The 11,632-nt window shown below is 47.1% G+C and overlaps 3 protein-coding genes and 2 non-coding genes across 5 annotated transcripts; 3 read left to right on the top strand and 2 right to left on the bottom strand.

Annotated features, from left to right (window-relative positions):
• The first annotated feature begins 3,612 nt into the window (after positions 1–3,612).
• LOC117379940 (olfactory receptor 1019-like) lies at positions 3,613–4,596 on the top strand. The gene has a single exon (XM_033976635.1). It carries the CDS (start codon positions 3,613–3,615, stop codon positions 4,594–4,596), a length of 984 nt encoding a protein of 327 aa, XP_033832526.1.
• Positions 4,597–7,734: 3,138 nt separating this feature from the next.
• On the top strand, positions 7,735–7,806 carry trnag-ucc (transfer RNA glycine (anticodon UCC)). Its single transcript has one exon. It is a non-coding gene; the product is annotated as a tRNA-Gly (tRNA).
• Positions 7,807–8,133: 327 nt separating this feature from the next.
• Positions 8,134–9,826, top strand: polr2d (RNA polymerase II subunit D). Its single transcript, XM_033977343.2, has 4 exons — positions 8,134–8,399; positions 9,093–9,273; positions 9,523–9,618; positions 9,725–9,826. Exons 1-4 carry the CDS (start codon positions 8,330–8,332, stop codon positions 9,801–9,803), a joined length of 426 nt encoding a protein of 141 aa, XP_033833234.1. The 5' UTR covers positions 8,134–8,329; the 3' UTR covers positions 9,804–9,826.
• Positions 9,827–10,260: 434 nt separating this feature from the next.
• Positions 10,261–11,234, bottom strand: LOC117379941 (dual specificity protein phosphatase 14-like). The gene is made up of 3 exons (XM_033976636.2): positions 11,100–11,234; positions 10,596–10,777; positions 10,261–10,495 (listed from the first exon to the last, which is right to left on the bottom strand). The coding sequence occupies exons 1-3, from the start codon at positions 11,232–11,234 to the stop codon at positions 10,285–10,287; spliced, it is 528 nt and encodes a 175-aa protein (XP_033832527.1). The 3' UTR covers positions 10,261–10,284.
• Positions 11,235–11,506: 272 nt separating this feature from the next.
• Positions 11,507–11,589, bottom strand: trnal-cag (transfer RNA leucine (anticodon CAG)). Its single transcript has one exon. It is a non-coding gene; the product is annotated as a tRNA-Leu (tRNA).
• Positions 11,590–11,632: the final 43 nt, after the last annotated feature.

The following is an 11,632-nucleotide window of genomic DNA, read 5'->3' on the forward strand; positions in this document are numbered from 1 at the left end:
ACCTCGTGTGGTCCTGGTGGTCGAGGGACTTTATAAATCCAGATTGTTTAAGGTCATGTCGGTAAAGTCCAGTAGTTTATGCTTTTAATGTTTTTAAGTCGTGGGGCAGATGATCACAGAAGATCATCAGGTTTAAGCATCTTCAGGTTTAATTTGAATTTGAAACACCTGAGACACTTTTTTACATGAGTTTTGTAGGACAATGTTGTGTCTACGATGACTCCGAGGTATTTAACTCTACTCCGTTAAAGACATTTGATTGTTTTAGTTCAGTGTGACGTTTTGACACGTATAGACAGTTTAACGAGAGACACGAGCCTTTAAGACAGTTATGCTCAGACGATAAGGCAACTGTGAGGTCCTCAGCAGCTGTGAGGTCCTCTGCAGCTGTGAGGTCCTCCATATCTGTGAGAATACATTTGGACAAGGTTTTGGTAAATTATTGATGAAGAGGGAGAATAAGACCGGCCCAAACTGTAGATGATGTAATGAGGTCTGGTGTTTTCTAAATGAGGTCTGGTGTTTTCTAAATGAGGCCTGGTCTTTTCTAAATGAGGCCTGGTCTTTTCTAAATGAGGTTTTAGCACGTGACTTGAAAACCGTTGGAAGGACAGACTGAGGAGATCGGACACTGGTCGTACAAGAGGATCCTTAAATTCTTACAAAACTGTGTATTTAGTCCAGTTGCATCAAGAGCTTTTGAGTTTTTTAATCCTGTATTTACTTCCTGGTCTGATCCTGAACTGCCTGATCATTGGACACTTTTTCTACTTTTTATATAAACGAGTCTGTGGTTCAGACGAGCGCAGAGCTTCAGTCTGCTACAAACCATCGCTTCACTGTTTGACCAACGCTCCTATAAATGTCCACAGCCTCGTCACGTCTCGCCTGAATCACTGCAGTTCTCTTCTCTTTGGTCTCCCACAAAAAACGCTCCATAAACTTCAGCTGGTTCAGAATTCAGCAGCTCACATCATCACACGGACCTTCATCAGCCACATCCACCCGTCCTACAGCACCTCCCCATCTCACATCACATCCAATATAAACTCCTGCTCCACACATTCAGACCTCCTCCATAACCTTGCACCTCCACACCTCTCAGACCTCCTCCATATTGCCACACCCGATCACTCCGCTCCTCTTCCTCTCTCCATCTCTCTGTTCCCTCAGCCCGGCTCATCACTGTGGGGAGCAGGGCCTTCAGCCGCTCTGCTCCCCCCAGCTCTGGAACTCTCTCCCCCCTGACCTCCCCCCTGACCTCCTCCTCACTGACTCACTCTCACACTTCAGATCCAAACCCTCGTGTTCTGACATGTTCTGTATAATCCACACCTGCCCTGTCCTTTTGTTTTAACTGTCTGTAAATTATATTGTGTTAATGTGACAAGAAAGACGCCCCATAAATAAAATGTATGATTATTATTATTATTATTATAAAATAAAATAAACTGTTTGGACCTGGCGTTTCCCAAGGGGGCGCTCCTCCAGGGGGCGCTCCTCCAGGGGGCGCTCCTCCAGGGGGCGCTCCTCCAGGTGTCCTCACAAACCTTCAGAGAAAAACAATGACGACATTGGGGCTGAAATCGTCTTTAAAACCTGGACTGAGACGGGTCTAAGTGAGACCGGGTCTAGACCAGGTCTGGGTCAGGTCTCAGGTCCCAGTGTGTCGTGTGTTTTACTCCAGTGTGTCGTGTGTTTTACTCCAGTGTGTCGTGTGTTTTACTCCAGTGTGTCGTGTGTTTTACTCCAGTGTGTCGTGTGTTTTACTCCAGTGTGTCGTGTGTTTTACTCCAGTGTGTCGTGTGTTTTACTCCAGTGTGTCGTGTGTTTTACTCCAGTGTGTCGTGTGTTTTACTCCAGTGTGTCGTGTGTTTTACTCCAGTGTGTCGTGTGTTTTACTCCAGTGTGTCGTGTGTTTTACTCCAGTGTGTCGTGTGTTTTACTCCAGTGTGTCGTGTGTTTTACTCCAGTGTGTCGTGTGTTTTATTGTTTTACTCATATTTTCAAAGAGCCAAATCTTTTTCTTTTAAATTGTTGTGATTTTTTGATGTGGATTTTCATGATTCCAAAGATGAAACTGTCGCTCTCTGATCTGGACCGTTTGAATCGTCTGAGCCTGGTGCTTGTTTCTCTCGTTTCTCGTTTCTCTCGTTTCTCTTCTTCTCTCTGTGATCAGTTTGTAGATTAAATGAGTTCTCATAAACATACGAGTCTTTTAAACGGCTCTCTGAACTGAATCAAGAGCCTTAAAGAGCCGGTCCAGACCCTGAGACTCTGGGGGTTTCAGGTGTAAAGTTTATTTTAAATCTGGTGTTGGACTCGTGTCATAAAGTTGATGTTTAAAATGTGACTCTGTTTATGATCAGACTTTAAGATCGACGTGAGGAGCCTCTGAGATCCTCTGTCTGCAGCACCAAATGACCTTTGACCTTTGACCTTTGGAGGTTCTCTGAGACTCTCCAGCTGTGAGACCCAACGCTCTGTATGGACTCTCAGTCACGTTTTAGACAAGATTTGAGGTTTTGACATGTTTTAGTCCCGGTTTAGATCCAGTTTAGACCTAATTTAGATCCGGTTTAGACTTGGTTTAGTCCTGGTTTAGTCCTGGTTTAGACCTGGTTTAGTCCTGGTTTAGTCCTGGTTTAGTCCTGGTTTAGTCCTGGTTTAGACCTGGTTTAGTCCTGGTTTAGTCCCGGTTTAATCCTGGTTTAGTCCCGGTTTAGTTCTGGTTTAGTCCTTGTCCTGGTTTAGTCCTGGTTTAGACCTGGTTTAGTCCTGGTTTAGTCCTGGTTTAGACCTGGTTTAGTCCTGGTTTAGTCCCGGTTTAGTCCTGGTTTAGTCCCGGTTTAGTTCTGGTTTAGTCCTTGTCCTGGTTTAGTCCTGGTTTAGTCCTTGTCCTGGTTTAGTCCTGGTTTAGACCTTGTTTAGTCCTGGTTTAGTCCTTGTCCCGGTTTAGTCCTGGTTTAGTCCTGGTTTAGTCCTGGTTTAGTCCTGGTTTAGTCCTGGTTTAGACCTTGTTTAGTCCTGGTTTAGTCCTTGTCCCGGTTTAGTCCTGGTTTAGTCCTGGTTTAGTCCTGGTTTAGTCCTGGTTTAGTCCTGGTTTAGTCCTTGTCCTGGTTTAGTCCTGGTTTAGTCCTGGTTTAGACCTTGTTTAGTCCTGGTTTAGTCCTTGTCCCGGTTTAGTCCTGGTTTAGTCCTGGTTTAGTCCTGGTTTAGTCCTGGTTTAGTCCTGGTTTAGTCCTGGTTTAGTCCTTGTCCTGGTTTAGTCCTGGTTTAGTCCTTGTCCTGGTTTAGTCCTGGTTTAGACCTTGTTTAGTCCTGGTTTAGTCCTGGTTTAGTCCCGGTTTAGTCCTGGTTTAGTCCTGGTTCAAGTTTGTGACGTTTGTGTTTTTTTACTTTTCTGATTTAATTGTGTCAAATCTTTCAAACTTGAAATGTAAAAAGTTTCATGTTTCACCAAAAAAGAGACAGAACTGAAACGAACTGAACTGAAACTGAGAGGGTCGTGTGCAGAGGTCAGGGGTCGTGTGCAGAGGTCAGGGGTCGTGTGCAGAGGTCAGGGGTCGTGTGCAGAGGTCAGGGGTCGTGTGTATCAGAGGCTACAGTCCGATGGCGCCCCCTGTGGCTAACTGGTCGCACGTGCCTCAGGTGGCGGTCTTCTCTCTGGCGTGGTACACAGACTTGGGGCCGTGGCGGTTCGTGGTCTTCTTCGTGGTGTTGTTGTTGTATCTGTTCATCGTCGGAGCGAACCTGCTGGTGATCGTGGCGATCTGCTCCCAGCGCTCGCTGCACGAGCCCATGTACATGTTCCTGTGTTCTCTGCTGTTGAACGAGCTGAACGGCAGCGCCGGGCTGTTCCCGTTCTTCCTGGTGCAGCTGGCGCAGGACGTTCACACGGTGAAGGCGGCGCTCTGCTCGCTGCAGATCTTCTGTCTCTATTTTTACGTTAACGTTCAGTTTTACAGCTTCGCCGTCATGTCCTACGACCGCTACCTGGCCATCTGCCGGCCGCTGCGCTACGCCGCCCTCATGAGGCCGCGCGCGGCGGCGCTGCTCATCTTCCTCTCCTGGTGTCTGCCCGTCGTGGCCATCGTCACCATGACGACGCTGTCGGCGACGCTGACGTACTGCCGCCACGTGCTGGAGCGGCTGTACTGCGATAACTACTCTGTGGTGAAGCTGTCGTGCGACGACACCGTGGTCAATAACGTGTACGGGCTCCTGTACACCTTCATCGTGCTGTTTGGACTCACGCTCGTCATCATCGTCTGCTACGCGCGGATCCTCAGAGTGTGTTTCACGAGCCTGAAGCAGCGGCAGAAGGCCCTGAGCACGTGCACGCCGCATCTGGCCTCGCTCTTCAACTTCTCTTTGGGCTGTTTCCTGGAGATCATCCAGAGCCGGCTCAACATGGCGGCCGTGCCGCGGTGGCTGCGCGTGGTCCTGTCTCTGTACTTCGTCACCTTTCAGCCTCTGTTCAACCCGCTGCTGTTCGGACTCAACCTCAGCAAGATCCGCGCCGCCTGCAAACGGCTGCTGGGGGCGGGGCGTGAGGGGGCGGGGCGTGAGGGGGCGGAGCTGCAGCGCTCATAAACACAAATGTGATTTTTAAATTAACCACAAACAGATTAAACCTTTTTCAGCTCATTGTTTCATTTTGGAGCTTCAAATAAATAAAAACATTAAATGTTTATTTTTCAATTTGGACAAAGTCAAATCTCACTCTCTTAAATCAAACTCCGTCAGGTTTAGTCCAGGGAGGTTCATTTGGTCCCAGTTTTTACTCACACAGCGCCAAAAGCCGTTTAAACGAGCTGACCAATCACATCACAGCAACAGCACGTGACCACCGTGAGGCGCTAGTGAGCAAAACAAACTGTCAGGGAGAAAAACGAACTAAACCTTGGTCTGAAAAAAGAATCATGGGGGCGGTCGATTTTAGGAACGACACTGTCAATCAAACCTGTTGCTAACGCTAATGCTAACGCTAACAGGAGCGACCTCGGGGACAGAAGGACCTGATTTGTCTGTTATTAATGTTCATATCTTGATTTACAGACACAATAGTGAAATAAAAACCCCAGGATCATGTAGAGGGTTAATACGAACATTTAAGACCAGAATGAGTCTGAAGAGACAGAGACAGAGAGAGGACAGAGAGGACAGAGAGGACAGAGAGGACAGAGAGAGAGGACAGATTAACACAGAAACTGAACTGGAGCTGAATGGCGCCCATGATCACTTCCTGTTTGGACGTGGGGAGATGGTGATGTAAATGTTTAGGGTCCAAAAGGTCAGTCCCTGGAGTCTTATTAAAGCCTCACTCTGCACACGCTCCCTGAAGTCCACAGCTCAAACAAACACAGTCAGGGATTTACAGAGACACAAAAACAACATCAGGCCCCAGTGCAGAGTTTGAAAAAAGAGGAAAAAGAAAATACAGAGAAAAAAGGTCCTGGAGCAAAGATGAAGTTTCAGTTTTATTTCTATGTGAAGATGAATGAACGAGTCTGTGGACAGTGACCACGAAGCAGGAGGACCACCTCCTGAACACTTTTGGACACTTCTGAACACTTCTGAACACTTTTGGACACTTCTGAACTTCTGGACTATCTCACAAACCGGCCCCAGTTTGTGAGAGCCCAGAACTGTGTGTCTGACCTCATGACCTGCAGTGTGGGGCGCCCCAGGACACTGTCCTCGTGTCCTTTCTTTTCACCCTTTACACTGCAGACATCAGACACAACACGGACACGTCCTGCAGAAGTCTCTGATGACTCTGTGGAGCACAGACTTACACAGGACTGACTGGAGTCAGCAGAACCACCTCATCATCAATGCAGAGAAGACCAAGTTGATGGTGGTGGACTTCCACAGACGCGACTCTACTGCCCCCTCAGTGAACATCCAGAGAAGGGACATTGACAGAGTGGACTCATACAAGTCCCTGGGTGTTCATCTGAACAACAAACTGGACTGGACTCACAGGACACACTGTACAGGAAGGACCAGAGCAGGATCCATCTCCTGAGGACACTCAGGTCTTTGGAGTGAGAGGGACACTCCTGAAGACCTGAATGACTCTGTGGTGACATCAGCCTGTACGGTGTGGTCTGCAGGAGCATCACAGAGAGGGAGAGGACGAAGCTGGACAAGGTCATCAAGAAGTCCAGCTCTGTCCTGGGCTGTCCTCTGGACTCAGGAGGTGGGGGACAGGAGGGTCCTGGCTAAGGTCTTTTCTATGCTGGTCCATGAGTCTCGCCCCCTGCAGGACGCTCTTCAGCTTCAGTGACTGATTCACTCTCTCTGTGTGAAGGTTTCAGGTCTTTCCTTCTGCTGCTGTGACTGAACACAGTGAACACTGAACATGTGTCATTCACACGTATGTGCAATACTCAAGTCACTTTACACAGATGTTACATTAGAGTCTATTTTTAGTTTATTTTTAAGTCTATTTTTAAATTATTTTAAACTTTTATCTATTATCTTGTTTTATCGCTTGTTCCATTTTCCTTCTGTTCTTTAACTGTGCGGTGCAACACTGGAATTTCCCCACAGTGGGACTAATAAAGACAGATCTGATCTGATCTTATGGAGGAGTGAGCACATTTGTAAAATACACACACTTTTACATGTTTTTTTCTTTGTCCACCTGTTCATTCACACATTTACTTTCTGTGGTTTTTCTGCTTTAGTGAGAATTACATTATTTCACTGGACAAGTACAGAGCGGTCACTGGTCATGTGACGTCTAAAGTCCTGCCCCTGGACACGGAGACACAGAGACACAGAGAGACACAGACACAGAGACACAGAGACACAGAGACACAGAGAGACACAGAGAGACACAGAGACACAGAGACACAGAGACACAGAGACACAGAGAGACACAGAGACACAGAGACACAGAGACACAGAGACACAGACTGCACTGAACTGGAGCCACAGAGACAAACGTCAAAGACAAACAGACCAGGCCTCGTGTTCAGATGCTCCAGAGCTGCACAGGCTGCACTAGCACTGATCATGAGGATCATTCAGACCAGACACGACTGGACTTCAGCATCGAAACTGACAACACAAATGAGACATCGTCACGTGAGGCTCATTCTGCTCTCTGATTGGATAATGGACTGGAACCAAAACACCAAATTATAACGTAAATAAATGACGTCATGTCCAGTGTTTTTGTCAGTAAGAATAAATTAGTATTACAACAGTTAAAGTTTTATTTAATTTGATCACGTTTACCCCGAATCTGAGACACAAACAGATCACGTGTTTATAGCAATTTAAAATCAAAATCTTAGTTTCTTTGAATGATTATAACGAGAACGTAAAAAACAATGATTGACCAGTGTGTGGCGCCCTCTGCAGGTGACAGTGGGACTGGTGTGTGGCGCCCTCTGCAGGTGACAGTGGGACTGGTGTGTGGCGCCCTCTGCAGGTGACAGTGGGACTGGTGAAAAGCAAAGAAAAGGTTTGATGCTGTTTCTTAAATGCACTGACACCATGTTCTTTTTTGCCACAGCTGTATTTCATATTTCAAAACCACTAGGAGTATCAAACATAAAACAAAAGTAAAACAAAAGTACTTGTGAATAACTGAATTAACTTAAACAGGTCCACGTGGCTCCAGCGCAGGCGCGTGGGGAGTGTCCTGGGTCACACGCGCCGCAGCTCGGCCCGGGACAGCCCTTTGTCGGGGTGCTGCGGGGTTCTGTACCGGGAGCGTTGGTGGTATAGTGGTTAGCATAGCTGCCTTCCAAGCAGTTGACCCGGGTTCGATTCCCGGCCAACGCAAACTGTTTTCTCTCTTTATAGCACGCAGTTTCTTTCTTTTATGGATGAATTCAACATCTTTACACATATCTACGCGTTAAAACGGGTGTTTTCTAGTCATTTGTTTGGAAAATAAAGCTCGAGAAATGGTCAGTGTTTGTTTAACCGTTTATCCCGACTTAATAATTTTCCTACAGAAATTATTCATAAACATTATATTTATGATTATATTTTACAAAACAGATGCTAATAATAGTGTATTTTGTTTATCAAATAGTTAAATATCACTTTTTCCTGCACTCGCTTTTATTGTGAAAGGGAAAGAGGAAGTGACGTGTGTTTAAACCGGAAGTGGCGGTGCTTGTGTTTTGAATGGCGCTGTAGATGCTCACGGGGCTGTGCTAAACCGCTCTGTGTTTCAGTCTTTTCCTCGCGATATCAGAGCTTCGTGGAGCCCGGCTTGGTGCGGGTTTGGTGCCCGGGTTGGTGCGGGTTTGGAGCGGGTTTGAGGAGGTTTTTGTGCCGTTTGGTCCGCGCTGGTGTCATGGCGGCCGCGGGCTCTGCTCTGGGGGGAGATGTGGAGGAGGACGCGTCTCAGCTCATGTTTCCCAAAGGTTTGATCTTTAATGATTTTAGTTTAATTCTACATCTGTTTAACATAAAAAAGTCCTATATCACACAAACTGACTTTTGTAGCTTTAATCCGTGTTCTAATGACTCCTCTTCATGTTAACAGCTCCTTTTACATTTAGTTCAGTAGAGATGGGAAATTGCAGGAGCTAAAATGATCCAGATGATTCTAGTGAAGGTGTGTGGAGTTTAAAAACACAGTGGAGCACTTCCTGTATCACCACATGATGACATCATAAGGTGGAACAGAGTGTTTTCAGCCTAAATCTGCAGGTTTGTGTGTTAAATATGTGAGAATGAAACAAAACACGACTCCAGGTCTGTGTGTGACGAGGAAACGACATTAGAACAGATCAGAGTCACACGTGTCGTCTGTGGCGTCGTGTTTAAACCGGCGCCGCTGGAGTGAACAGTTTCTACAGCCACAGGCTCGAGGTCTGTTTGGTCTGAGCTTTAAGACAAGTCCAGAACAAAACACACACAAGATTCATAAATGTGACAAAGTAAAAGTGATCATGACATCCCAGTGTGGAGAGGAGGAGGAGAGAGAACGAGGAGGGAGGTGGAGACTCCCAACCGAGACTCTTCTAATACTACTAAATACTACTACTATTACTACTTGTACATGTGTAACTGTTGTGTGTGTTTTGTGTGTGTGTTTTGTGTGTGTGTTGCAGAGTTCGAAAACGCAGAGACGCTCCTGAACTCAGAGGTTCACATGTTGTTAGAACACAGAAAACAGCAGAACGAGAGCGCCGAGGACGAACAGGAGCTGAGCGAAGTGTTTATGAAGACGCTCAACTACACGGCGAGATTCAGCCGCTTCAAGAACAGAGAGACCATCACCGCCGTGCGCAGGTGAGAGAAACAAACACACCCTCAATAACACACACACACAAGAACAGAGAGACCATCACCGCCGTGCGCAGGTGAGAGAAACAAGTAAAACCCAGAGACACTGAAGGATGAGTCAAATTCAGAGTATTTTATTTTCTTGTGTGGTTGCCGCGGTGACCCTTGTGTGGTTGCCGCGGTGACCCTTGTGTGGTTGCCGCGGTGACCCTTGTGTGGTTGCCGCGGTGACCCTGGTGCGTTTGTGCTCCACAGTTTGCTGTTGCAGAAGAAGCTTCATAAGTTTGAGTTGGCGAGTTTAGCAAATCTGTGTCCTGAGGCGGCGGAGGAGGCCAAGGCGCTGATACCGAGGTACGACCGGATCCAGACACGCACTGACTGTACCGCCGACTGTACCGCCGACTGTACCGCCGACTGTACCACTTTCTGTACCTCACACTGTTGCGTTTGTGCTCAGTTTGGAGGGACGCTTCGAGGACGAGGAGCTACAGCAGATTCTGGACGACATTCAGACCAAGAGGAGCTTCCAGTACTAGACCTGGACCGGGTCTGGACCGGGTCTGGACCGGAGTTGAAAAGCCAGACCAAGATTAGGACTCACGACTCTTCCCAAACGAGTCCTAAGCCTGTTTTACACCAGGACTGTTCACTTCCTGTTGTTGACGTCTCCAAGGACCAGTTTATGTGACATTTCAGTTTTTGTTTGTTATTAAACACTTTTGTAGCCGTTTGTCGTTAAATTCTTCTGAACGTTGAGTCTTTTGTCGTAACTTGCCCCCTCTGCTGGTAACAGTGGGTAGTGTCAGACCGTTACCATGACGTTTGTGCATTTAAACCAGAAAAAGTACCTCAGTTATTACTCCATCTGTCATTCGTTGAATAAGTGGATAAGTAGTTTAAAGCCGCACTGTGGGACATTTCATCACGTCCTGTATCAGTTTGTGTTCAACGTGTGAATGAAACAAAACTCCAGGTCTGTGACTAGAGACTGAGGTAACATGGGTCTAAAAACAGGATCTATCCGTTGATGCAGATGCCCTCCCCCTGGTCCTGGTCTTGAATGTGGGGCAGGACTCCGGACTCGGTCTGGACCATTCGGATCGTGGACCGGTTCTGGACCCGGAGCTCGTAGTCCATGAGCTGTCTCCAAAACCCAGCGTTGATCCGAATAAAAGGACGAGTCTCCAGAACCAAACTGTGAGACTGAGCCAGAGACAAACCAGAGAACCTGAGGAGAAGACGAGAACTGAAACAGGACTAGACCAGGACAGGACCAGGACTAAACTGAGCCTAAATCAGGACTAAATCAGGACTAAACCGGGTCTTACCTGATGAGGAAGGCGAGGACCAGAGCGGGGGACCTGCTTCTTCCTGCTGTGCAGTGGACCAGACAGTTGTGGTTCTGGTTCAGGTTCTGGTGGATCTTTTCTGACACCGGGTCAAAGTACTGACCCAGATCAGCGTGAGGCCAGTCCTGGACCGGGACCTCGACCACCTCCAGGCCCGGGACCTGAGAGAGTCCACAGGAAGTCCTCAGGTAAAACCACCGCAGTAACGACACTACTGCAGTACTGCTACTACCTGAATACTGCCTCAGGAGTACTGCAGCAAAAGTACTACTACTACAGTAGTACTAAAGTACTACAGTACTACAACACAGGAAAAGTACCAGAAATCTTTAATCTCTGCTCTTCAAAGAATCTCAACCTCTGTGTGGCTGAACAGACACATGTCCAGGTCAAGGGTCAGGGGTCAGGGACTAGTGTCCATAAACCTGAATAAATAGCAGTAGTAGTTGTAGTAGTAGTTGTAGTAGTAGTAGTATTTCTGACCTGTGGGTACTTGACTCCTGAGACTCCGCTCACGTTGACGATCAGTTTGATTTTTCTTTGGGTTAAAACTGCGACGTTCAGAGCAGAGTCCAAACCCGACAAGAAGAGACCCGGACTCACCTGAGACACGGACATGACCTGAAACAGAACCAGAACTAGACCAGGACTAGAACTAGACCAGGACTAAAACTTCAAACATGATTAAATCACAGCACATGAACAGAAGCATCGTCGGGTCTGGTGTGTTGCTCGAGGGCACAGAGCTCTACAGGAGTAACACTAACAAACTGCATAAAATGTATGCAGTTTATTATATTTAATTTATGCCATAAATTAAACATAACAATATTCATTAAATTAACTTAAACCCTGGGATAGTTTCTGTTGTTCTGCTGAAAAAAGGTTATTGTCAGAAGTGGGATTCGAACCCACGCCTCCAGGGGAGACTGCGACCTGAACGCAGCGCCTTAGACCGCTCGGCCATCCTGACGTGGGGGAACTACGTCACCACGTATGCAAATAAACCTGCTCTG

This window comes from Periophthalmus magnuspinnatus, chromosome 13 (genome assembly GCF_009829125.3).
Source record: "Periophthalmus magnuspinnatus isolate fPerMag1 chromosome 13, fPerMag1.2.pri, whole genome shotgun sequence".
NCBI classification, from domain to species: domain Eukaryota; kingdom Metazoa; phylum Chordata; class Actinopteri; order Gobiiformes; family Gobiidae; genus Periophthalmus; species Periophthalmus magnuspinnatus.

Bases quoted from the DNA above. Each gene is read 5' to 3' on its own strand.
- LOC117379940 (XM_033976635.1), top strand. From the start codon at position 3,613: ATGGCGCCCCCTGTGGCTAACTGGTCGCACGTGCCTCAGGTGGCGGTC.
- polr2d (XM_033977343.2), top strand. From the start codon at position 8,330: ATGGCGGCCGCGGGCTCTGCTCTGGGGGGAGATGTGGAGGAGGACGCG. The intron at 8,400-9,092 runs GTTTGATCTTTA...TGTGTGTTGCAG, and splicing joins TCAGCTCATGTTTCCCAAAG to AGTTCGAAAACGCAGAGACG. The intron at 9,619-9,724 runs GTACGACCGGAT...GTTTGTGCTCAG, and splicing joins GCCAAGGCGCTGATACCGAG to TTTGGAGGGACGCTTCGAGG.
- LOC117379941 (XM_033976636.2), bottom strand. From the start codon at position 11,234: ATGTCCGTGTCTCAGGTGAGTCCGGGTCTCTTCTTGTCGGGTTTGGAC. The intron at 10,778-11,099 runs GTCAGAAATACT...GGACTCTCTCAG, and splicing joins CAGGAGTCAAGTACCCACAG to GTCCCGGGCCTGGAGGTGGT. The intron at 10,496-10,595 runs GTAAGACCCGGT...TCTTCTCCTCAG, and splicing joins GTCCTCGCCTTCCTCATCAG to GTTCTCTGGTTTGTCTCTGG.